Raw genomic sequence first — 26,421 nt, 5'->3', positions numbered from 1 at the left:
TCAAAGTTTGTGTCTAGACGTTCAGCACTGGGAGAGGATGAGGGCTAGAGAAGGAGAAAATGGTTTGGATTGCAAAGTAGGTGAGGAGGCAGGTTCAATCACGGAGAATGTTTGGGAAGGTCCCAGCTGGGAGAAGCATTCTTATAACTGGGGGCTGAGGTTAGTTCTGTCTAAGCTGTTTCCCACCCTCTTCTTTTAAACTGGAAAGTCTCAAAAACTTGCCCTGGAGGAGATGAGGGAGAGCAAACAGGAAAAATGGCACTGTTGAAATCATCTCCAGACTTTAGTCTACAGAGAGTTAAGCTCATCTAGTTTCACAATGCATGCCTCAACAGGAACAGGTTGTTGAGTCAATGTTGGGCATTCATCACCACAGTCGGATAACTGCTTTCTCTTGAATCAGAATATCAATGAGACCTCCTTAATGTCCTGTGCAAAAAGTCATGTTCCAAACCATAACTTCATCCTGCACAGAGGTAGCTATTAAGCTGAGTTATCTTTCAAAGCATCCTTTTTTGTATTCTGTGGTTTGAATTACTGTTTCTTGATTAACAAAACAATTGATAGGTTTCAGAGTAACAGCCGTGTTAGTCTGTATTCGCAAAAAGAAAAGGAGTACTTGTGGCACCTTAGAGACTAACCAATTTATTTGAGCATGAGCTTTCGTGAGCTACAGCTCACTTCATCAGATGCATACCGTGGAAATACGCTGAATGTTCTTTGGGGTTTTTTTAAGCGCTCAACTGCAGCTGCATTCGAAAACTACTAAACAGTTTTAAAGATCTGAATCATGCGTTGGATTTCTTTCGAGGCTTTATGGGTTACTAGACAGCTCTTTGTAGTTTTTATTACATATGATTAATTACAGCTCTTGCATCAGCCTGTCCTGTTCCTTCCTATCACTTTGGGTGCCTCTGGACAATTCTTTTTTTTCAGAAGCTTATTCAGGATTTGTTTTCCTATATTTCTCTTTCTGTAATGTTAGATGAGCAGAGACCAAAAACTACCTTCTATTATATAATGATGTGGATACCTGGATTTTGTGAAACATCCTTACATGTTGATAGTGTTGTTTAATGGCTCTTCTTCCATTCTTCAAAATCCTAGGAGCTAATAGTGTAATGTCCAAGTCAGCCTTCTTTAATTGAGAACGCCTCTTCAATGACTTTTTGAGTCCTCGCAGCAGAGAGTACATTTAAATCAAACCTGCCATGTCTCCCAGGAAATTAGGCAATTCTGGTCCCTCTAATAGCCCAGGATACAATATTTTAAACTCTGGTATAAACAGTTAACAGCTCTGACAGTCCAACCCTGCTGCTTCTCTGGCACTTGTTTTCTCATATTGGTGCTAGTCACTACAGAAATGAGATGAACATATTGGACACCTGAACTATGACAATCTCAAATTGACATGATTTCTTGACTCTTGACCATTTTTCATCATTGTTAATCATTTGAACACTTGCTTATTAGAATACCTGCAGCTTGTCTATGGCTATTGTACCTATCGTGGGATTTCAGTAGCAGTGAACACCCCAGACAAGGATAATTTTATGGATAACAAATTATATACATATTTGTTCATACAAAGTCCGGCCTTTTTTTTCCAATTCATATATAGCTATTGGTTTGGTTTAAGATGCTTTAATCATGGATTCTGGAGGAGCTGTACCTGCACCAGTACCTTTTTGTAAGCCCCTCTGATACCTGTTTTAAAAAAAATCCCTAATGTCTGATGCTGCTCCTTTGAAGTCAATGAGAGCTGCACCATTAACTTCAGCAGATTTAGTATCACACCCATAGTGAGTGTGGTCTAGAAACCAAGAGAGTGGGATTTTTCTTCTTTCGAGCAACACTGCCATTCTTATCTCGTAGTTCAGATCTGAACTTCATGGCTCAATGGCATCTCTGCTGTTGCTTCTTAAGGTTTACTTGTACATCTGATTGATGTAATTGATCTGTGTGTATTGCAGCAATTGACTACTATTTTTCTGAGAATGGTAAATTGTTTAATGAATCCATTCTTGCAATGTACTCACATTGGCATTGTCAAGTGGAGTGAGAAGTTAACTTTATTGAGAGTTGTGAGCAGAATATGGCTTTTTTTTTTTGTAACTGATTTACTCCCTTCATTTACGTATTTGTATTTGTTTTAGTTATTGAACAATATACTTAATAACTCCTTTTTTTTTTTTAAGGATCAATCATGTTTTGCGTGGGGAACAACAGACAAGATATTTTTGGTTTAAACATTGTTATGTGGAATCAGGCAGCTGGTCACTGATTAATCCAAAGTGCAAATGGGGCCATGAGCTCCTTTAAAAATGACAATTTAAAACATTGGCCAACCAAACAACTTTTTAGTGTCTTGCCCAGATTTAGTATGCTCATAGATTTATAGATTCCAAAGCCAGAAGGGACCATTGTGATCATCTAGTCCAGCAGTACTCAAACTGTGGGTTGCCAGGGGTGGCTTAGACTTGCTGTGGCTGAAGCCTGAGCCCCACTGCCTGGGACCAAAGCCGAAGCCCCAGGGCTTCAGCCCTGGACGATAGGGCTCAGGTTACAGGCCCCCTGCCTGGGGCTAAAGCCCTTGAGCTTTGCCCCCCCCATCCCCCAGGCCAGTGGGGTTTGGGTGGGCTTAGGTTTCAGTCCCCCCTCCTGGGTTCATGTAGTAATTTTTGTTGTCAGAAGGGGGTCACAGTGCAAGTTTGAGAACCCCTGGTCTAGTCTGACCTCCTATATAACAGAGTCCATAAAACGTCCCCCAAAATAAGTCCTAAGAACATATAATTTAAAAAAATCATCCAGTCTTGATGTAAAAATGGTCAGTGATGGAGAATCCACCACAACCCTTGGTAAATTGTTCCAATAACTAATTGCCCCCTCTGTCAAAAATCTACACTTTATTTTCAGTCTGAATTTGTCTAGCTTCAACTTCCCGCTATTGGATTGTGTTATACCTTTCTCTGCGAGATTGAAGAGCCCATTATTAAATATTTGTCCCTATATAGACACCTATAGACACAAATCAAATCACCCCTTATCCTTCTCTTTGTTAGATTGAGTTTGCTGAATCTATTTAATCTATCACAGTCAAGCATGTTTTTTAATCCTTTCGTCATTCTTGGGGCTCTTCTCTGAATCTTCCCTAAGGGCCTGTCTATACTGGCACTTTACAGCACAGCAACTTTCTTGCTCAAGGGGGTGAAAAATCACCGCACTCTCAGTGCTGGTAGCTACGCCCCTCCTGGAGGTGGTTTTTTTAAAGAGCGCTGAGCTTTAACATTGCCAGTGTAGACTAGCCCTAATTTATCAACATCTTCATGAACTGTGGCCACCAGAACTTGACACAGTGTTCCAGCAGCAGTCACACCAGTGCTAACTACAGAAGTAAAATAACCTCCCTGCTCCTACTCGAGATTCCTTTATTTATGCATCCCATGATTGCATTAGCTCATTTGGCCACAGCATCACACTGAGTTCATGTTCAGCTGATTATCCACCATGATCCCCAAATCTTTTTCAGACTCACTGTTTCTGAGGATATAGTCTCCCATCCTGTAAGCGTGGTCTACATTCTTTGTTCCTAGATGTATACGTTTATATTTAGCTGTATTAAAATGCATACTGTTTGTTTGCCCCTAGCCTACCAAGTGATCCAGATTATTCTGAATCAGTGACCTGCCTTTTCAATATTTTCAGTCCCTCAATTTTTGTGTCATCAGCAAACTTTATCAGTGATAATTTTATGTTTTTTTCCAGGTCATTGATAAAAACGTTAAATAGCTCAGGGCCAAAACTGATCCCTGTGGGACTGCACAGGAAACACACACACTTGATGATGATTCCCCATTTACAGTTCCATTTTAAGACCTATCATTTATCCCATTCTTAATCCATATTTATCATTTGTAGGCTGATGTAATGAGCTGAGAAGGAATAGGTAGCCAAGAAGATTTTTTCAGATAAATGTTTAAGGGAAATTGCTGCCATGTGGCAAAAATCAAAAAACTGGATATTGGCACTTTCTGCTAACATGGGATTCTGGGCAGCAACATTTTAACAAGGTCTGGATTTCAGAACTATGAAGTTATCCTCCCTCAAAAATTGATATGAAACCCTTAATTCCAGGCAAGAGAATATGGTCCACTCAGCTACATATGGCAATATTTACTTAGGCCCCATCTACACAGCAGCATATTACTGTGGGAGAAATTTGGCCAGCTAAATCAAGCGAAGGTGTTACCTTGCATCTACACTAGAGAAAATGGCTGAGTTTAGGTCAGGCTTAGCTAGCATGTGTTAGCTAAACCAGAACTAAACTCGACCAATTTTCCTAGTCAAGAAACCCTTTAACATTTTAACTAATGTATTTTAATACAGAAGTGTAAACAAGGCAAGTCATATTTTAGCATGAGTTAGCCAGCAGAGGTGAACCTATACTAATTTTAAACCATGTTAACTAAAGGCTGGTTTACACACAAACTTGCACCAAAATAACTAAATCTGTTTAATTCACACACTGTTGTCATTTTAGGCAAGTGTGCATTTGATCATTCTTACTTCAGAATAAGTGTCCTATTAATTTTTTTCTTGAAGTAGAACATTTTTATTCCAAAATACAGTCTTGCACCAAAATGACAATGTGTGAATGAAAACAAATTATTTTTGATGAACATTTGTGTGTCAACCCCAAAACACTTTAGTTGACAAGTTTTAAAATGCACCATTTTAGTTTGTACAAATAAGCACTAAGCGTGAGAACTCAGAGGAAGAAAGTTCTAATGTTAGAAATCAACATTAAAAAAAATAAGTATAGGTGATTAGAAACACTTTGTCAATGCAAATAAAGTCAAATGCCCCCATTTACAGCATTATTTCTATAGTTTACCATTTCAAAAGCTTTATTCCTTTAAAAAAGTCCTTTTTTAATGTTTGTGCAACACAGGATGTGGGTTCGTTCACAGAAGATAACGTTCCTTAGTTGAAAGAAAAGGAGTACTTGTGGCACCTTAGGGACTAAACAATTTATCTGAGCATAATGAAGTGATGAAGTGAGCTGTAGCTCAAGAAAGCTTATGCTCAAATAAATTGGTTAGTCTCTAAGGTGCCACAAGTACTCCTTTTCTTTTTGCGAATACAGGTTAACACAGCTGTTACTCTGAAACCTGTTCCTTAGTTGCTGTTTCTAGTATGACATTCAGTTGTGAAAAGGCTTATCATGTTGGCATTTAAGTGATCATAATTAGGCTTCAAAAGTACGTCCCCCTGATGAATTGGAGGAAATTCACACTCAATGCTATTGTTTCAGTCTGCCTGGATACGACTCAAAGCAGTACATCTTCTCAAGGCTACCTTCACATCCAAATGGACTATGTTTTTTCAGTGAAAGCTCAGATTCCGCTAGGGAACCCATAATCCTTGGAATTTCTTTGCTTGAGCATTTGTTATACATAATATTCCGCTGTAAATGTAAGGAATGTTACTGCTGTAGCTCATAGTTTGGCTCACTTCTTTTAATCTCTCAAACTACTCTGCAAATTACACAAATGCACTGCACTGTGAACAGCAGGGAGCTGCATTCCAGGACAAGTATGAGCAAAGGCTACGTATTTGCACAAGTAGGGTAAAGCACTAGGAATAGTCCTCCACACTGGACAGAATTTGGTTGCAAACTTTTTGTTCTCAAGAACACAAAGTGAAAAAGGACTAGCGATGGGAAGAAAATGGACATGTTTATGGCTTTGTCTTGAGTAGGGTTTAAAGGTATGACGTTAAATCATGGCTCAATCTGACACAAGGCCTATCAGAGGGGGGGCCAGGAGGGCCATTTGGCCTGGGCCTCAAGTTCAAAGGGAGCCTCAAATTTAGACACTTGTTAATTTTTTGGCATTTGATAAGTTTCGCAACTTGTTTTTATGCCCATCCCTATCGGACCAAAATGTGAGACACACTCTCAGCTTAGAGCTGCAAATTTAAGCAAATAAGAGATGTGATTTGGTAAAAGACATATTTTTTTTTAACTGATATAGATTTTATCATATTAAAGAGTTTAAAATGTTCATAAATATTAATAAAATATATCGGTTCTGATGGCACAGGATTACACCCTGATAAACATGTCCTCTCAGATCAGCTGATTATATAAACAAACCACTACTAGTGGCTGGTGCTGGATCAAGTGCATGTTGAAAGGTAGAGAATTGTTACATTTTAGTGTCTTTATAGTTTTACATCTAGTTGACTAAGGAATTATTTATGTGTGAGAATTCCTCATTATTATCTTCATATGATTTCTAAAAGAGGTGACTGGTTGGTTGGTTGAGCCCTAACTTGGGAGCTTGACCATCGTCATAGGCTTTGTAGTCTATAGGCCCAGATTCAAGGTGAAAATATGTGGGGACAATCTTGTACAGTGAGTTTAGTGAGGACACATGTTTGAAATTTTTGGACACTATCCCTCTGTGTCTGTGTCTGTATTTACTATATATATGTCATCCCTTTCTCTTCAGCTCAGCCTGTTATATTATACCTTGCGTGCTTGAGTTTTGATTCAGTGATAGGGGATAATAACCTGTCTGACATGTTGAAGCACATAAAGAACTATCACAGTTCAACTATGGGACAGGAGCGTTTGAATGGGCTCACCAGGGTTAATATCAACTGTGACATTGCACGAAAGCTAGATTTTTTTTTTCCTTACTCCCCCTTCTTTTTTTTTTTTTTTTGGTGCCTTGTTTTGTTTTCATGTGTTGTTATAGTAATTGGCTGGCTAAGTACTCTAAAACTGTACTCAAGATTGTCTTGAAACTTGCTGTCGCTCAGGGGATGCAGTGTAAGTTTAGTGGTTCATATTTGGGGTCATTTAAGCTAGGCATTCATTAAATACAGATCTCCTAAAAATTATGTATTTATAAAGTCACCTGGTTCTTAGAACTGCCCTCCCCCCCCCCCGCCCACATACGGGCTTAGGCTTTTGTTCTGATCCTCACCCACTTGGCATTTGTCTTAGCTAATGCACAGTACCCACTGCCCCTTTGGGGAAGCAATATTTTAAAAGTTATTGAGGGCAGAGTGACTGCTACACCGTGGGTCAACCTAGAACCAATGAACCTAAGAGAGTAAAATGTGTATGTGCAGCAAAACTAGTGATCTGTCGCAAGACAGATGATTTGCTGTCAATCTGTTGTCACAGTAATTGGCTGGCTCAATGTGATGTGCTCTGGCCATTGAACCTGAGCTGCATCCATGCACTGAGTTCCAGCTCAGCTGTCAGCTTTCACTGATGTGTGTTGTGCGTGTTCCTTGCTCTCCACCTGCATTCTGCTGGGTCTCCTTATGGATGTCCAAAATTTCCAATTTCAGAGTAATATTTTAAAGTGCTCTAACATCCACATGCAGACTCTACTTCTAATTGAAAAGTATTGTCAAGGAAGTCAGCATTAATTACAGAGAGAAGATGAAAGATTCCAGTAAGCAGTTAGAGTAATGTAATCATGACTCTTGATCTTCAGCTATTTCCTGAACAATGGGATGGAGTGTGATCAAAGGAAAGCAAGTCGCTAGGTCATTTGATCAAGGGGTTGCCTGATACACAGTATCTGTCTTCATGAGCTACTCATAATATTTTCAGATTTTGGGGGGTTCAAAGATAGGGATATTGGGGGCAGGGTCAGAGCAGTGCAGGGGGTGGGATGTTGTGGGTGTTGGAGTCAGGCAGAGGGTGTACCAATTAGCAGGGTACAAAGTGGTGGGCTCTGCCACCTTGCCAACCTTTACCCCTTTGATCTGTGTTTTGGCACAGCTACTGAGGGGCCAGCGTATCCTAAGAGACAACTATTGTTAGAGTAAGGGATCATCCAAACACTATTTTTTTTTTTCAAAATGCAGTTGGAAGACTAGTTTTCATGAAGAACGGGGTTTCCAAAAACTGGGTTTTCAGTGATCCCTTGATGAGTAAGAGATTGTGCTCAAAGGGACCTTTATTCTCTGGGAGCTCAGAAGTGCTGATGAAGCAGAACCATCATGGGGAAAGGGGGGGGAAGGGCAAGGCGGGGGAGAGTTGGGCACCTTCCCTTCAGTGACTTAGGAGAGAAGAGAAATGGTGCCACCTGACCCCTCCTCCACAACTGCCCCCATCCTTCAACAGTTTCTCCCCATGGCAGCTCCACTAGGAGCTCCCTGTTCAGGGGAAGTACCCAGAATCCCCGCCTTCCCTGTGCTAGGGGAAAGGGGGAGGTCAGAGAAATGTAGGGAGGAAAGGAAGGGGCAGAGCTGTGCAGTGGGTGCTCCCCACGTTTCTGTCCCTCATTCAAAACATGCCTCCCACTGACATTACACCAGTCCCTGCACTACTCCTGCACCCTCTCCACAGCACCTCAATCCAGCAGGCTTGGGAAGAGCGCTGCCTCCATTGGCCCTAGTAACTTGATGGCTGTGCGGCAGCATCCTCCTTAATGCAGTATTGGAGTTCCCCTGCACCCCCTGTCCTGCTCTTATTTTCCTTCTAACAAAAACAACACTCCTCGCCTGTGCTATAGAGTAAATTCTGTCCTCTTAAGTGTTAGGCCATGATTTTTTTTTCTTTATTTCAATCTCTTCATGATAAAAATACAGATCAAAAAACCTGAGAGTAAAGGAAATAAACATATGTAACCTTGACAGCTGCATTTCATCAAAGGGGTGTCTGGCTCAACAAAGAGAACCTCCTTGCTACGTACAGAACCTCATAAAATTAACATCAGAATTAATGAGATTTGTGACCGAATTAATGAGAGCTCATTTTTAAACTGCTATTTAGCACCTACTACTGCTAGTTTTACAATCTTTGAACTATATATTTAGATCCACCCCCAACAGCAGTGAGACACCAGGGGACAATAATTGCCCATACATATGTGAAAACTGGAGGAAAATAGCGTTTGGAGGGGAGCGGAGTGTGAAGAGAAGTACAATAAAATGCATTCCTTAGAGCAATGTGAATGATAGGAAGTCAGTTTTGGTTCATAGTGATATGGATATAGGTCTACACTATCTTCAACAAAATAAATGATATGCTGTCCTTCTGTAGGTATTTAAACCCATTGAAGAACGGAATCTGGAAAGCTAAAAGCAAGTTTGGGTATAAACTGGGGAGAGTACTGTGGCATGAACTCAGTGGTTGGCAACATAAAGATTCAATTTTTGTTTTGATAGAAAAGCTTTTATGAAATGTTTTATTTATGATAGGAATCAGTTTGGATCTCCATGATAAGTATGACTGAACAGAATGAAACCAGTCTAATATAAAAACATGTGGCTCAGGTCATTCAACAGTGTGGCATGTTGCCCTTAAGAAACAAGAATTTTTTTTTTTTAATTTAATCAGTGGTGATTATTTCTTTTTTCCTCAGGCGTCGGTTGATCTCCCAGCGCTCATCTCTGGAGACTTTGGAGGACATCGAGGAAAATGCTCCACTACGGAGGTGATTTTATACACTGTCTGTATGTCCGTTTGCCTGTTATGTATAATAGGGACAGATTATGCCGCCCTTACTCATATTGAGCAATACCTTTCTCAGGGAGTAAAACACCCAGGACGAAGAGTATCAGAATCTGGTCCATACTGTTTATCCTCCTTTTTGTAGAACAAGGTGGTAGATAGAATCTGACTCAGGTTTAGACAGTAAGAAGTGACCGTATAAATTGGCTGGGTAGAGAATGGAAGGGCACTTAGAGCTGTGATTGTCAGTGCTAGGATTCATTAGAGCCTTAATGATGATGAAATCATCATTATTTAACAGACACTTTATTTTTTCAAAATTGAATTTAAGCTTTCTGTCACTCTCTCTCTCTTTTTTAATTATTATTTATTTTATTTGTGCATGTGTATTTGGGGTTTTGTTGTTATTTTGAGGTTGGTGGTTATGATACTGCTTGTTCTTAGCTGAAAATGCTCAATTGTGCTCTTTCATTATCCAGCACACTAGCCTTTTCCCCTTAAGGAGTCTGTTCCCACCCCTTTTGTATCCTCCGCCTCATCACAATGTTAATCCTGCAGCCAAGAAGAGATGGCTTCTTTTTGGAGACTGCCCTGTGATTGTACGACTAGTCACTAGGCAGTTGGCCAAAGTGATGCAATCTGCAGCGGTAGGTTTAAAAATTAAAAGTATACAAAGAGATCCAAGCAGAGAGTTAAGCTTCTAGTTCAGCTATTCAGCGAGGCAAAAGTTTAATTTTAAAGTTCTCTTTAGCCTTGGGACCCAGTAATGCAGATGGCATATATTGGTATTTACCACATTACCTTGCTTATCCATGTTTTGCTAATACGTACAAAAAATAGCTGTCTGTCCCCACCTCCCAGCAAAAATTTAATAGTAGAGGCTGTAGCAAGTTGGCCTATTACCAGTACTACATTATTTTTACAAAGGACACTCCCTAGCACCTTATGAAGTGGTCTCATAAATGATTCAGATGGAAACATAATTGGCAAAAGAAATAAACAAAGTGCATTTGGTGAAGTGGAATTTTGTTTATTTACTTGCTAATTCACAAAATCACCTAGGGCTGTATTACTTTTGCAGTGGAATCCCTGCCACAATGGGGATTTTCTCTTTCAGTGGGGAGTCAGGGGAGATGTTGGCATGGGGTCGGGGTGTCTCTGGAGCTGCTGTCAGGGAGCAGGTGGAGAAGCAATATAGCTCCTACAAAGGTGTGTAGTGTGTGGCTGGGCCCTCTGGCCTGTTCTGCAGGTGTAGAGCTAACGCCCCCCACCACCACCAGGCACTCTAATAGAAGGATCTACGAGAAATTCAGTGCACCTCACAGCAGTTCATCTCCAGATGTGCTGGGTATTTGGCTGCCAGTAGGTTTGGCTACTAACTCCACCACTAAAAATCATATGAAACTTTGGCTGAAAGTTCAATCCTAGCCTCTCCTGTGTTTTGACAGGCATTGCCCACATATCCTGGAAAATCCACTACCATGCTTGAGCATACATGCACCGTAGCTGGCTTTCCAAGATACTTTATGTACAGGCCATCTAACAGTATTCAGGATAGAACTCTTAGGGCAAATCCCACTCTCCTGCCTCAACTGGCGTGGAGCTCTCTTCCTGGAGTGGAACCAACACAATTCCATTGCAAAGAGAGGGAGGATTTCTGGATCTCAAACACGTTTAGTCTCCCTCCCCACTGAGGAGCAGATCTCCCTGCACGTTTCCACGACGCTGGGATTTGAGACCGGGGACAGCTGGAGCCAGGGCTGGTGGATCTGCTACTTATACATGGATACAATGGCCATTCTTTCCCTTATGTGATGGTACAGGCACCATGGAGGCAACTCCAGCCTGCAGGTACAGAATAGTTCTGCTGCTGTTTCATCATCGGGTAAAGATCTTTTCTTCTTAACTCCTGAGGAACATCCCAGTGCATAGCCTGGCTGCTCAATTTACGATTTGGGCCTTAATGCATTAATTCAGGGGCGTGAGAGTCTACATCAAATAACTTGGTAATTAAAACAAAAATCGACAGAATGTACTGCTGTTTCAGTCCATAAAGGAGTGTCCTGGTTTATTTTTTCTCCTATTGCACTTTATCTTTAAAATTACCATTTTTAAGAAAAAATGTTGGGGGGAAAAAAATTGCTTTTAGAACTTCTGAGATTTTTTTCCCTAAGCAATTACTTTATCTATTTGTTCAAATGTTTTATAACTTATCACAGAAATAACTGACCTCTGTAACAAAGGGAACAGGAGAATCACTCCAGTAACAGGCAGATGACCGATTGCTGCACCCTCTTTTTTTAATTTTAACTCTAACAGAAGCCTTTTAACGTGGGTGAGGAGGACCCAAAAATGTAAGCGTGTAGACTGCATCTTGAGTCATTCCAAGAATTCAGCTAAAGATTTCTAATTACTGATCATTCCAGAAAACTGTGTCAAACATACCGCAGCAAAGTCCGAGAAGTTGTATGTTGCTGAGTTTTTGTGGAGTTTGTGTTTTTAATTTTAAGCCTTCTCATTTCCAGACTTATTGTCTTCATCATTCCTGCTGACTCCTAAAACAGGGTGACTTGAATCATTTGTCTGGTCTTTCCTTCCTGTCATTGTGTTGAGACTTCTCAGCTGTCCAGCAGGGAGCTGACTACATTTTTTTTTTTTGATTTATTTTTCAGATGTCGGACTCTGTCAGGTTCACCCAGACCAAAGAATTTTAAGAAGATTCATTTTATCAAGAACATGCGGCAACATGATACCAGAAGCGGCAGGTACTGCACAAGCAAAGTGTTCTGTTCAGAAGTTTGGGGCGGGGCCACAAGGAAGGTTAGAGTACATTTAGCACCATTACACAGCAAAGTTAACCTTTAGAAATTACTATGTAACAGTCAATAAAATCCCATTAAAATTAAAAAGTTACTCTCTAAATGAAGATGCACACTAGCTTCTTCAAGTGAATTACTAATCGATTGAATTGCTAGTCAATGGATTTTTAAGACCTGATCTACTTTACAAAAAGAGTTGTGTAATAGGAAAGTACTTTTAAAACTATTTTTTTACAATAGTTTAAAGCTAACCAGGTTTTACCATCATGTTGGACTGAGCAGAATTTGGTTAAAACTGTCCCTTAAAACCATTTTTGAAACTAGAGACAGATCTTTGGGTACACCTAAGCTCTGCTTGATACATATAAGCCAGGAGGGATTGGGGGGTTTCCAAAGTGGTCCCCAGAACAAGTTACAGGAGTAAGGGGCATAAAGCCAGCTGGCCTGTTTGGGCAGTTCTGTGGAAATGGGGCTGAGGATCTGGCCCCAGATTGCTGGAGACATAGGATTCCCAGAGAAAGAGAGATCAAGAGAATTGGTAGTCTAGAAGATGGAGATCCTTTCGTGGGGGTAAGGGAGTTGTTTAACTTTGCAGGGGAGGAAAATGGTGGAATTGGAATTCTGGAGAGGAGAGCAAAGGGAATTGAACAATGGAATGTGAGTAGAGAGAGAAAGAGAGCTCTAAGAAGAGGCAAAAAAGGATAGCTCTGTCAAAAGAAGAGAATACAGATAAGGGGTTGAAATATAGTGTTATTGCCTCTGTCGAACTAAACAATAAATATGATGAGTTCTGTGTCTACTCTGATGGGTTCAGGGCAAGATTGGGCCTCCTGTACTTGAGATGTGCAGTAGGATAGGAGCACCTGGAGTGGTTGAGTTAAAGGCAACCCGAGGAAATCTCCCTTTACATGGCAGATGCTTGGAACTTTGTTCAAAGGATCACTGGGGGAGTGTGTTCAGTAGTAGCCCTCACTGCTGCTTTGTAAAGGCGCAGCATGTATGCACGCTCACACCATTCCAGATCCCAGCACGGGTATGGGGAGGGACAGAGCTAAGACTGCATACCCCCATGACTAGTCAGATTCTCATCCCACACTCCAGGGAGTACTGGATATCTTGTGTGAGATGCTCCTTTAGGAGATGCTACCACCTGTAGGGATGGTAATACAAGAGGATATGGTAAATGTACAGAGATGATCCTGGCTTTCACATTAGCAAAACATGGACCTTTATTCCAATACTTTTCATCCAGTCCACATGGGAGATTAATCACTCTCTGATGAAACCTATCCATTGATAAAAATATAATTTCCATGTGTTTTGCCATACAGATATGCTTCTGAATGTGTGCCTCATGGCTTCACTCAGACTCTTCCTTGAAAACCTAAAAATCAGTATCTGTATGCGGGAGGGGAAGTAATAGACTAAACTTTACCATTAAGTCCACCCTGCATGTGTATGCTGCTCCTGGAGGAATTCTGCATCTCTGCGCATGCACAGAATTCATATCCCCTGCAGATTTCTTTGTTTCCCCGCAGAAGAATTGCTTTCTGACGGGGAAGCAAAAGGAAGCCACAAGAGCAGTCATGAGACCCTCCCCAGCAGTATGTTTGGGTGCCCAGGGAAGCCAACAGAGAAGTAAATTACTGTGGGGCAGGGGACGGGATTGGGGAATACCCAGCTGGTGGCTCCTACCCTGCACTGGGCTCAGCTGCTAGTCCCACCTGGGCTGGGGAGGACTGGACTTCCTCTGCCCCTGTACAGATTCCGGGGCCAGGTCAGACCCACCGCCCATCCCCCAGATTTCTCCCCAGGCTTCAGGAAGCTCTGCAAACGCCACTTCCCCGCTCCCACCCAGCATCTGGACCTTCCCACTGAATCCCCCACATCCAGACTCCCCTGCTGAGCTCTATCCCCACCCAGACACACACCCCCACTGAGCCCAAACCGCCTTCACCTGGACCCTCCTGCAGAGTCCCAGTGTCGTTGCACCCAGAACCCCCCAACAAACCAATATGCCTCCAGATCCACCCCCCCAACCCCCGCATCCAGATCCTCCACAGAGCTTCCTGCACCCAGATTGCCTCACATAGAACCCTCTCAACCCACACCTGGATTCCCTCCACACTTGCATCCTGCCAGGCTGAGCCTGCCTGCCCACACACGGTGCCCCTGGCACAGAGGGGCAGGACCCTGGGGTGTTCCTGGGGCAGGCCCAGTCCTTGAAATGTGTCAGGGTTGGGTGCAGCCTCACCGCTAAGTCCATGTCCCAGGGGAAGCTACAGAGTGATCTTCCCCCTTTGTGTAGCCAGTGGCCTGTGCTCCTCCATGCCATGCTGGAGCCTCCACATTTATCTGACAAATAAAATTTGCAGAATTTTAAAATATTGTGTGCAGAATTTTTAATTTGTTGGTGTAGAATTTTTAATTTTTTAGTGCAGAATGCCCTCAGGAGTAGGATGCACAGCTCCCATGGCAGGCAATGGGAACCATGCACACATGCGTGGAAAGAGTTAAGCTTATAGCATGTAATTTAGCCCCATGGAAGACTAGACAAATGTAAATTCTAATTTAACACTGATTAGTGTGATCATTGTCAGCAAGAGTCTGATAGCTTTACTCACACTGAGTAACACATTTCTCTGCAACTACTGCCACTGAAATAAGACCACTTGTGATGTAAAGTGCTACTCAACATGAGTAAAGATATCAGAATTTGGCTATGTGTGATTATAGTTCCTTTTAAACTTAGCTTTTGTTGTAGAGACTATTTTGTATAACAAAGTTGGTTTTGCAGGCTCATTGTTAGTGTCAAACTTTCAAAAGCAACCTCCAAACTTGCATCTGTCATTTTATGCATAAAGTAGTGCACTCAAGCAAGATATAGTTACACATACAAATTAGAAAAGTGCCTGCATACCTGTGGTATGCATGTAAATGTATTTTGTATCCCTGTTATGTGTGCACAAAAACTTCGCATTAAAAACTCGCTTATGAAAGAGTGAAATTTGGTCCACATGCAGTAATCTACATCAGCCTGTATTTTTTCCAACAATTGCTAAAGGGTTTGTACAATATGCATGCAGTATTTTATCTTAGTTTATACACCAATAACATGTCTGATAAGAAAACTGAATATTTTTCTTGTTCAGAAAACAGTAAGTTTTGTTTTTTGCATACTTTCTTATCTTTATTGGCAGATGCACTCTTGCAGAGTATTTCCATAATCATATTAAAGATCCCTTTGTCTAGAGAGCACACCAGTAAACAGAAGATACATGCATTTTGAAATGCTGTACATCATACAGACAAATAATCACAGAGATATTGGTTAGAAATAAAATGTTGAGTCAACACGTTCAAACTTGGTTTCCTCAAGTTGGGCTAAATCCACCTTTAGGCATCCAAGGAAATGACCTGATTTTCCAAAAATGTTAAGCACCTTCAACTCTTGTTGAAATTAATGGGAGTTCTGAATGCAAAGCACCTTTGAAAATCAAATCGGTCGGTCTATCATACTCCTCTGGCTTCCAGCACTGTAGTATCTGAGCACCTCACAGTCTTTTATGTTATATATTCATCATAGGCTCTGACTTTTGTTTTTGCCAGTGGGTGCTTTTGAAGAGGTGTGTGTTGGCGGGGGGAGAGACACTCAGTCAGTTTTGGGGGGAGGCTATTTTCAGCATATTTATACACTTCTTTCATATTCTAGTTATTGAATGTGTCTATCATTGGTATCTTTACTATTTTAATAATGATTCAGTTGTTATGAACTACATAATTACATTATCATGAATTACAGTGTATTAAGTTCTTTGCAATCACCTATAAGGTGTCTTCACTAATGTCCCAGTTTAAAAACGTTACGTCTCACTGTAGCTTTCTGGATTAAACTGTCAGCAATCTTTTTTACACCTAGGTTCCCTGGCATTATTTTGATGCACATTAAGGACAGCTACATTATTCAGTTGCATCTGCCCCATTAATGACTGGAGATAATTTTTAGGTCTTCTGAAGCCACAGAATGAGCCTTCAGCAGTTCAGGATGATACAGGCACAGTGAGAAGAATTCTTATGCATTTGCAGTACTCTGGAAACAGTGCTTCCAGAGTATTGCAAATGACTCCAAGATCTCTTTCTTGATGGGTAACAGCTAATTTAGGCACGATCCTTTTGAATATGTATAGTTGCGATTATATTTTGCCATGTGCATTACTTTGCATTTATCATTGAATTTCATCTGCCATTTTGTTGCCAAGTCACCCAGTTTTGTGAGATCCCTCTGTAACTCTTTGCAGTCTGTTTTGGACTTAAGTATCTTGAATAATTTTTGTATCATCTGCAAACTTTGCCACCTCAGTGTTTACCCCTTTTTGCAGACCATTTATGAATATATTGAACTGCACTGATCCCAACCAGTACAAGCTCCTCTATTTACTTTTCTCCATTCTGAAAATGAACCATTTATTCCTACCCTTTGTTTCCTGTCTTTTAACTGGAGTGCCTGGGAATGCTTTCAGAGTGGTAGCCATGTTAGTCTGAATCAGCAAAAAGAACAAGGAGTACTTGTGGCACCTTAGACACTAACAAATTTATTTGGGCATAAGCTTTCATGGGCTAAACCCACTTCATCAGAGTGGAAAATACAGTAGGAAGATAGATATATATATAGAGAGAGCATGAAAAAATGGGGGTTGCCATACCAACTCTAATGAGACTAATCAGTTAAGGTGGGCTATTGTCAGCAGGAGAAAAAAAACTTTTTTTTTCATGTTCTCTGTATAAATATATCTTCCTACTGTATTTTCCACTCCATGCATCTGATGAAGTGGGTTTAGCCCACGAAAGCTGATGCCCAAATAAATTTGTTAGCCTCTAAGGTGCCAAAAGTACTCCTCTTCTTTTTGGGAATGCTTTCAGGATCATCTAAGGATCCTTAATTTAGTTCAATGACAAGCCTTTTGTTATCTTAATCACCCTGCCTCTGTTTATAAACAAACTCCCTGCCCCAAGGGCAGAAGTTGTTAGCAGCACAGAACTCATCACATTCCATACTCAAGCTCTGATTCCTGGATGCTGAGCACCCACTCTTTTTTTCCATGGGTGCTTGAGCCCCAGAGCACCCACGCAGTCAGTACCTATGATATTCAGCCTCACAACAGCCCATGCAGTGGGGAAGTGTTGTTGTTCCTGTTTCACAGATGGGGAACTGAGGTACAGAGAGGCTAAGGGCTAGATTCACAAAGGGACTTAAATGCCTAAAATGGCAGTCAGGCACCTAAGTCCAACATTTAGGCACCACTGGGATCCTCAAAACCCCCACTCAGCTGCCCCCTAACCCAGTAGGCACCTACATTACCTGCATGCCTAAAGTTTCAACTGGTAAAGTCCCTGTGGTGCCCAAGTTTCCGCCTGTGGGCATGTGCACAGCTGCTTGAGCCCTGGTGCGTCCCAGCTGCTCAACACCACAGCTCACACCTAAGCCCTCTCTCTCTTGTAGGCCCCAAACCAGTAGATGAACTCGGAGCACACCTAACCAACACAAAGATGGCTAAGGAAGGCAGGTGGTGGGTGGGTGGCTGTACCAGGATACCCAGAAGTCCAGTGGTTAGGGCACTCATATTAGGAGACTAATTTTCAAATCTCCACTTTGCCTGATTTGGGGCAGGAACTTAAACCCATGTCTCCCATATCCCAGGTGAGTGCCCTAACCCACAGTTATTGGTTATTCTGGGGCTGGTCTCCCTCTCTCCTGTTGAAACTGTTCCACTTTGCATCAATAATGAAATACTCATAGAAGACTGGCTCTGTAGTCCGATGGTTAGGGTTCTCGCTGAGATCTGGAAGACCCAAGTTCAGCTTGCGTTTCAAACCAGGCAGAGCAGGGATTTGAAAACAGGTCTCCCACCTCACACTAAGGGCCTGCCCCTGTGTTATTGTACATAATAGGTGGGGAGCCTGTCTCTCTGGTTTTTCTTGAGGAAGGGCTGACCTGGGTTAGGTGCCGAACTCCAGGAGAGGGTTCACAGCTGTGAATCCTGAAAAGAGTAGGGTGTCTGACTCTTTTGATGAGCTGGGGCTAGGCTGCACCTTTCTCGTCAGCACTTCCTACTCGCTAGAATTACTGTCACAATCCGGGTGCAATCCAGATCAGTCAGGCGTTGTCACCGCCTGCCCTGTAAACCTGAGCGCTTCAAAATGCTGTGCTACAGTGATTCTCATCTGAACACTTCCAGACAGCGTACAAGCATGCACTGAGTGTCTTTAAGCAGCTTTGACTCAGCAGTTCTGATTCCAGCAGCCTTCCTGTTATGCCCCCGCTACACTCTGGCCTCCACCAGCCTTGGTTACAGCTGACAAGGTGAAACCAACACCTCCCAGTCCTGAATTTTCCCAATACTGTGTTCTCTGCAATGTCCAGTCCTCTCCTGGACCAGTCAGAGAGATATTAAAGTTCATTTGCTCCTTTTAGAGATATACTACCAAGCAACTTGTCACATTAAGTGGAGTTAACAATCAAGCACAGCACGGGTTTGGTTTAGATTAAAGCAAGTTTATTAACAAAAAGAGAAAGGATTTTAAATGAGTTCAAGTATAAATAGAGCCCTACCAAATTCACAGCCATGAAAAACGTGTCACAGACTGTGAAATATGGTGTGTCATGTCCCGTCCGCCCCCCAAAATCTGGTCTTTTGTGTGCTCTTACCCTATACCACACCGACTTCATGGGGGAGAGCAGAGTTTCTCAAATTGGGGGTCCTGACCCAAAAGGGAGTTGCAGGGGGGTCACAAAGTTATTTTAGGGGGGATCATGGTATTGCCGCCCTTGCTTCTGCGCTGCCTTCAGAGCTGGGTAGCTGGAGAGTGGTGGCTGCTGGCTGGGCGCCCAGCTCTGCAGGCAGCAGCAGCGCAGAAGTAAGGGTGGCAATACCATGCCAGGCCATCCTTACTTCTGCCCTGCTGCTGGCGGCCACTCTGCCTTCAGAGCTGGGCTCCCGGCCAGCAGCCGCTGCTCTCCAGCTGCCCAGCTCTAAAGGCAGCACCGCCACCTGCAGCAGCGCAGAAGTAAGGGTCGCAAAACCGCAATCCCCCTTAGAATAATCTTGCAATCCCACAGCTTCTTTTTGGGTCAGGACCCCTAAAATTACAAAACCATGTTTCATGATGGTCTCTTTCCTGCAATCACCTCCCCCTGCTGTCGTGATGGTCCTGTTTACCTTCTATGTAATTTGCATTCCCATTGTCTGTGTATTTTGGAGATGCCTTCCAGGTGGCAGAACCACATTCCTTTGTCTATGGTGGAGTAACTTTAGACCTACCTGGTAGACACACTTTGATAACATAATTTCCAATATGTTTGCAATTTTGAATTTGTTCTTTGTACATACATCATGCAATAATATTAATGATCAGTCTGGTGTTAGTTTTCTATTGATAACCTATATCTAAAAGCTAACATGTAAGGTATGACAGCTAGTTGGGGTACATTCAACTTGTCAGGCCAGCTGGAACAATAAGCTCCTTTGTAAGGGCATAGAACCTAGATCTTGCAGAGCCTGTGGTGGCCAATAGTCCCACAGTGCCACCAGAAGGCCCTGCAGAGGCACAGCTGGGAAGCACTGTGGAGAACAGGCACCGCAGGAAGTACCGCCCACAAGACCTAGGGTGATGGTAGCCTGCAGCCATCTGATTGGCCAAGTGCCCCTGCCTTATTCCATGGGTTGCCCCAGGAAATTGTTTGGGTAACCCACACAGACCTTGGCCTGTTACTGTGCCGGACTTTTCCTCAATTCCATCAGATTCTTGTATCCCATGTTCCTTTAGGCACAGTAACCACATATAGGAATCTGTATCATGACATCCAATCTAATCTAAGAGACGTGCAGAATCAATGGTGAAATATCAAGGCAAAAGAAATCCAGGGTTTTGCTGACTGGCATGAGACCAAAGACTTCTCTGCTGCTTTGAAAGACATATCATCCTATACACCGCCTCCATCCCCCACCCCCCACACACAGACACATTGCCTTTTATGAGCATGGGTGGCTTAACACTGACCACTTTCAAAGGAGAAATCCTTCAGAGGTGGCCACAGCATTTCAGTGATCTTCTGAACACACCATCCAACATTATAGATGAGGAATTAATAAGAGTAGTGGATCAGCCAACATATGACAACATGGACGCAGTCCCATCCCTTGACAAAGCCAACACTGTAATTAGTGCCATGAAGAACTGTAGGGCCCCCCGGATCTGATGGCATTCCTGCAGAAATATTCAAATGTGCAGGTGAGAGCTTGCTGAGGCAACTGCACAGACTATTTCTCAATATATGGAATACTGAAGATGTACTGCAAGCCTTCAAAGACACCACCATTGTCACCATATACAAGAGAAAAGATAAAAAGTCTGACAGTGGCAACTATCACAGTATCTCGTTACTCTCCACCGCTGGAAAAGTTCTGGCCAGGGAATTCCTGTCGTGTGCTGTGCAATGTCGCTAATCGCACGCTGTTGGAGTCGCAATGCAGTTTCAGGCCAACGTGAGGAATGGCAGACATGATATGTATAGCTCATCAGATGCAGGAGAAAGGCAGAGAACAGAAACAGGACCTTTACACTGTCTTCATCAACATGTTTAAAGCATTTGACGTTGTCAGTAGAGTTGGACTTCAGCAACAATTATGTGAGTTTGGTTGTCCAGAAAAATTCTCCAACATTCCGAGGTTACTTATGACAGAATGGTTGGATGAGTCTGTGTAGAAGGTGTTCTGTCTGGCCCATTTCCTATCACTAATGGTATTAAGCAGGGCTGTGTAAGTGGTCCAGTCCTGTTCAATCTCTTTTATGCAGCAATGCTTGATGACTCTGCAAGAGACCTGAGTGCCAAGATCAGCATACGTTTTCGGTCCTCTGGCAAATGTTTTCAACCTGAACAGGCCACAGTCTTTCATGAGCTCTTTGAGAAGTTGTTCATGAGCTGCTGTATGCCGATGACTATGTTCTAGAAGCACATACTCAAGAAGAGATACAATTGATTATAGACAGATTTGCAGAGTCTGCAAAAAGGTACTGGCTGGCAATGAGCCTGAAAAAGATAATAGTCATGTATCAACCAGCACCAGGGAAACCCTACACCAAATTAAAAATCACCATCAGCAACACACAGCTGAACTCTCTTACAGACTTCTGCTATCTTGGCAGCACATTGTCAAATGATGCTACTATAGGCAAGCAGCTGACAAGATGCATCAACAGAGCCAGTTTATTATTTGGCATACTATCAAGCAGAGTCTGGCAGCAACACGATATTAAGCTTCAAACCATGCTAACCTTTATAAAGTGATTGTGCTGTCCAATTTGGTGTATGGGTGCAAGACCTAGACCTGCTATAGGCATCACATCAAGCTTCTAGAAAATTTACACGTATGACACTTGTGTGGCATACTCGGCATTAAATGCCAGGATAAAGTTACCAGTAATGAGGTTCTGGAACACAGCCACTCCACAGAGATTGAAACCATGCTCATTGCTTCACATTACACTGGGCTGATCATGTGCTAAGGATGATGACACCAGACTGCCAAAGCAGTTGCTGTACGGAGAACTGAAAGTGAGTAACCTCACACAAAGTGGCCAGGAGAAACACTTGAAGGACACACTGAAGCATAACTGGAAGCAGTGACGCAGGAATCTATAGCTGGGAGTTGTCAGTAACAGTTAGATCACGCTGGTGAGCAGCAGTCAGTGATGGGATTACTCAATTCAAGATTCATCTCCATAAGGATCTTGCGGTACAGAAGCTGAGTGGCACAGCTGAGCGGCACAGTCACGGCAGATTCGGTGGCACAGACTTTAATCCCTTCCCTAATACCGAGTTTCATATGCTCTCAATGCAAAAAGGACTGCCGCTCACTCAGCAGCCATATTAGCCACAATCATACTCACAAGACATAATACCATCATCAGTGGTCACGAAGGACACCAGCAACAAGTGGCTAGCTTAGGTAGCTTCCCATTGCTTGCTGGTTTTTGTGATTCCTTTTCTTAAGCATCTAACTCTCCCCGTGCTTTGTACAGGGAGCTTAGGCAATTAACTCAGGGCTGAGGATTCCACTGGGTGGCAGTACAGCTAAAAATTGAGCATCGCAAAACTCGCACCTGACTTCCAGAGTCCCAAAAGAAATCTGTGGTGAGTCCGGGACTTGAATCCCAGTCTCCCAAGTCATAGGCTATTACTCTAACCACTGGACCATCCTTCCTCTGACCATAGGCGCCAACTTCCCCTCTTTTCCCTGGGTGCTCGGCCCCTGCCCCGCCTCTTCCCACCCCTTATCCCCCGCATTCCAACCCCTTCCCCATAGTCCCTGCCCCCACTCCGCCCCCTCCCTGCCCCCATTCCAATTCTTTCCCCAAATCCCTGCCCCAGCCCTGCCTCCTCCCCTGAGCGCACGATGTTCCCGCTCCTTCCCCCCTCCCGGAGTTTGCTAATGCCGCCAAACAACTGTTTGGCGGCGGCCAGGTGGGAAGCGCTGGGAGATAGGCAGAGGAGCGGGAATGTGGCGCGCTCGGGGGTGGGGAAGGAGGTGGGGCGGCGGGGGAGGGGAGCTTGGCTGCCAGTGGGTGCAAAGCACTCACTAATTTTTCCCCATGGGTGCTCCAGCCCCGGAGCACCCACGGAGTGCTGTGCCTATGCCTCTGACATGACTTATTCAGGTGCCTAAAGATGTATTTAGTCACCTAGCTTGAGGAATCCAACTTTGAAAATGCTGACAGGTGCTTTAATTTTATGTTTGCGGGGTTAACTGAAAACATGAGGTTAAATAAAACAAATTAAGGATTGAATTAATCATATTATTGGTATGCAACTCCTGGTTTCATAGTGAAAATATAGATCTTTTGATTAAAAAAGATGGATGACTCTCTGTATATTCTTAGGACTTGTCTACACTTACATTTTATAACGCTCTAACTTGCTGGCTCAGGGGTGTGAAAAAGCGCTGGGCTAGTGCTCGGAGCTATTCCTCTCTTGGGGGTGGATCACCAGGAGCGCTGGGAGAGCTCTCTCCCAGCGCTCAAGCGCGACCACACTCACGCTTCAAAGCGCTGCCATGGGAGTGTTCCCGTGACAGCGCTTTGAAGTTTCCAGTGTAGCCATGCCCTTAGTTACCTGGCCCCATTCTGGTTGGAGGTATCTGATTCTGTCAGGAGTACTATAGTGTGATTTCTCTCTCTCTCGTAGCAGTGAGAATGCGTTTTTTTTCCATGGACAGGAACACACACTCGTGGCAATTTACTTACCTAAGCTGGAGGTTGAACTTTGGTCTTTGATGTTCCAGTGCAAGTGGTCTACCAGTTGTGTTTTAAAGGAACATCTCTACTAGCTCAAAACAGAAAAGAGCCTTCTGTACTGTATACAGCAGGGGTCTCAAACATGTGGCCCACGGAGTTATTTGCTGAAGCGCCCAAATCTCCCCCCCGAGTTATTCCCCGCAGCGTGCCGTGTCCCCGCTCCTCTGCCTACCACCAGGCGCTTCCCGCGGCACTTAGCACTTTCCAGGAGGGAGGGGGAGGAGGCGGGGCAGGGGCGGGGCCTCATGGAAGGGGGGGCAGCGGGGGGCGGTGTCAGTCATGCGGCCCTCAGGCCAATGTACTAGTCCTCATGTGGCCCTCGTAGTGATTTGAGTTTGAGATCCCTGGTATAGAGCACCTTCCCCACAATTCCTTAAAGAACTACCCAATGACTAACTCTTGTATGTTAGTCAAACCAGTTTCTACAGATTCATAATGTATTTCTCATTAAAGGACATGGAAAAGTAGATGTTTATAGTCTCAATCAAACCTGGTTGGAAATTTTGTGACCTTTTTTTTTTTTTTTTGACAGAAAATGGCAATTTGTCAAAATTGAAATTGTTCACAGGAACAGGGTTGTCTCAACAAATTCCTCAGTTCAAAACATTATTTAAGAAAAAGTTTTGTTGAAACATCTTGATTTGACACTTTCTAATCAAATTCGGATTTTTGGTTCAAAATGACTTTGTTTCAGCTTTTAAGCTAACTATTAGTAAAAATTCTATTTTAAATAAAAAAGGTCAAATTGCAATTTTCATTTACTGGAATCATATTTTTTTCAGATTTTAACTTTTTGTCCTGATTGGGATGGGAATTTATTTATTTTTATCAAATTTTGAAAATTTTCCCAAAATGGGAAAATAATTTCCCACCCAGCTCTAGTCTCAAACAATTGTGCATTGTCAAAACAGTCTTTGCAACTGCTCTCAACTGTAGCACAATTAGTACCATTTTTGTGTGAAAACATAAGAATTAAAGAATAAAACCATCTCTTCGTTGTTTGATCCCATTCGTGTATAAGCGGTTGGATTGTATTGTCCTTTGCACAGCAGGCTCCTATTATTAGTGCATTTATAAACTTGTGGCCCAGAGGTTTCATTTTCATATTAGTCTTATCTAGCAGAAAAATCCACCAAAGTAGTGATATCAGCTGTCTAGCCCATTAATATTTCCCTTGGCTGCTTTGTCAATGAAACTAACAAATAATGGGAGAGTGGAACATGCCAGAAAAGCATTTTCTAGAAGCATTACGTCAGTGTGGAAATTCAAATTGCAAAAGTTCCTGAGGGAATTCTGCACCAAGAAAATAAAAAAATCTGTGCACAATATTTTAAAATTCTGCAAAATTTTTCAAATTTTATTTGTCAACAAATAAACGTGGAGGTTCCAGCATGGCAGCAGGGAGTACAGGCCACTGGCTGCACAGAGGTGGGAGATCACCCTGCAGCCCCCCTTTCGGGACACAAGACTCAGCCGTGAGGCTGCACCGGACCCTGACACAGCCTAAGAAACATCCTGGGGCTTGCCCCTCTACGCCAGGTGCACCAGGTGTGTGCAGGCAGGCTCAGCCCAGCAGGATCTAAGTGTGGAGGCGCTTAGCTCAGCGGATCCAGATGTGGGGTGAGAGGGTTCTGTGTGGAGCAATCTAGGTGCAGGTGGCTCAGTGGCAGATCCGGGGAGAATCTGGTGGGGTGGGGGTCTGGATGCTACCCTTTCCGCACTGCGCCTTCCTCTCCCCACTCTCTCCTTCCCCTATCCCCCACCCCTCACTCCCACATCCCCCTCCTCCTGTCCCATTCCCCTATCCCATCACCCTTCCTTCCCCACTGCATGTTCCCATCATCCTACCCTGCCCCCCTTGCCCTGCCCCATCTCATGCACTCACCATTGTACAGAAAACAGGATTGTGGCCATGCAGGGCACCCAGCACACATAGAAGGAGAAGAGGACAAGGTCTAGGACCCAGGGGGCAGTGTCAGTGAGCAAGAGCAGCCACTCTCCCTCACCCAGCAGGAGAGAAGCTGTTCTGTCCCACCTCCTCCACTCCCTGCCTGGGCCCAGCTTGCAGGGAGAGGGGCCAAGCAAGCCAAAAGCAGGCCGGCCTCCCCCACCCCCCGTTCCCAACAGGCCAAGCAGAGCAAGTCCTGGGCAGATAGGCACTCGCAGAAATCGGGGGAGGGCAGTGGCAACACAAATAATAAAAGGTTCTGAAAAATCTGACCTTTAAGGAAAAGTTAAAAAACTGGGCATAGTTAATCTTAAATACAGAAGACTGGGAGGGATCTGATAAGGACTGCTACAAAGAGGATGAGCATCAGATGCTCTCCATATCCACTGAAGGTAGGACAAGAAGTAATGGGCTTAATCCGCAGCAAGGGAGCTTTAGGTTAGATATTAGGTAAAACTTTCTAACTATGAAAGTAGTTAAACTCTGGAATAGGCTTATAAGAGAGATTGTAGAATCCCCGTTGCTGAAGGCTTTTAAGAACAGTATAGACAAACACCTGTCAGGGATGGTCCAGGTATACTAGGTCCTGTCTCAGCACCTGGGGCTGGATTTGATGATCTTTCGAGGTCCCTTCCAGCCCTGCATTCTATGGTTCTATGAAAACCTCCCGAGACAGCATGGCTAGCGTGTCCATCCATTGTTTTTGTATGCAGGGCAGCAAAGCCACAACAGTTAAACTTAATGAACAGGAGCTGGAATACTGGACTAAGTCTAAGTGTATATCACACGGTTCAGCTTCCTAGAAGGTCTCAGAATTT

The 26,421-nt window shown here is 43.3% G+C and overlaps 1 protein-coding gene across 1 annotated transcript in view; it reads left to right on the top strand.

Annotated features, from left to right (window-relative positions):
• CABLES1 (Cdk5 and Abl enzyme substrate 1) overlaps positions 1 to 26,421 on the top strand; it is a 113,374-nt gene that overhangs the window by 47,196 nt on the left and 39,757 nt on the right. The window contains exons 2-3 of the mRNA XM_077810371.1: positions 9,396 to 9,467; positions 12,157 to 12,249. Coding sequence (XP_077666497.1) covers positions 9,396 to 9,467; positions 12,157 to 12,249 — 165 coding nt within the window. The remainder of the gene's footprint in view (positions 1 to 9,395; positions 9,468 to 12,156; positions 12,250 to 26,421) is intronic.

The sequence above is a fragment of the Eretmochelys imbricata genome, chromosome 2 (genome assembly GCF_965152235.1).
Source record: "Eretmochelys imbricata isolate rEreImb1 chromosome 2, rEreImb1.hap1, whole genome shotgun sequence".
Lineage (NCBI taxonomy): Eukaryota > Metazoa > Chordata > Testudines > Cheloniidae > Eretmochelys > Eretmochelys imbricata.
Note: the sequence above shows the minus strand (reverse complement) of the source record. Positions and strands in the feature narration are given on the sequence as shown.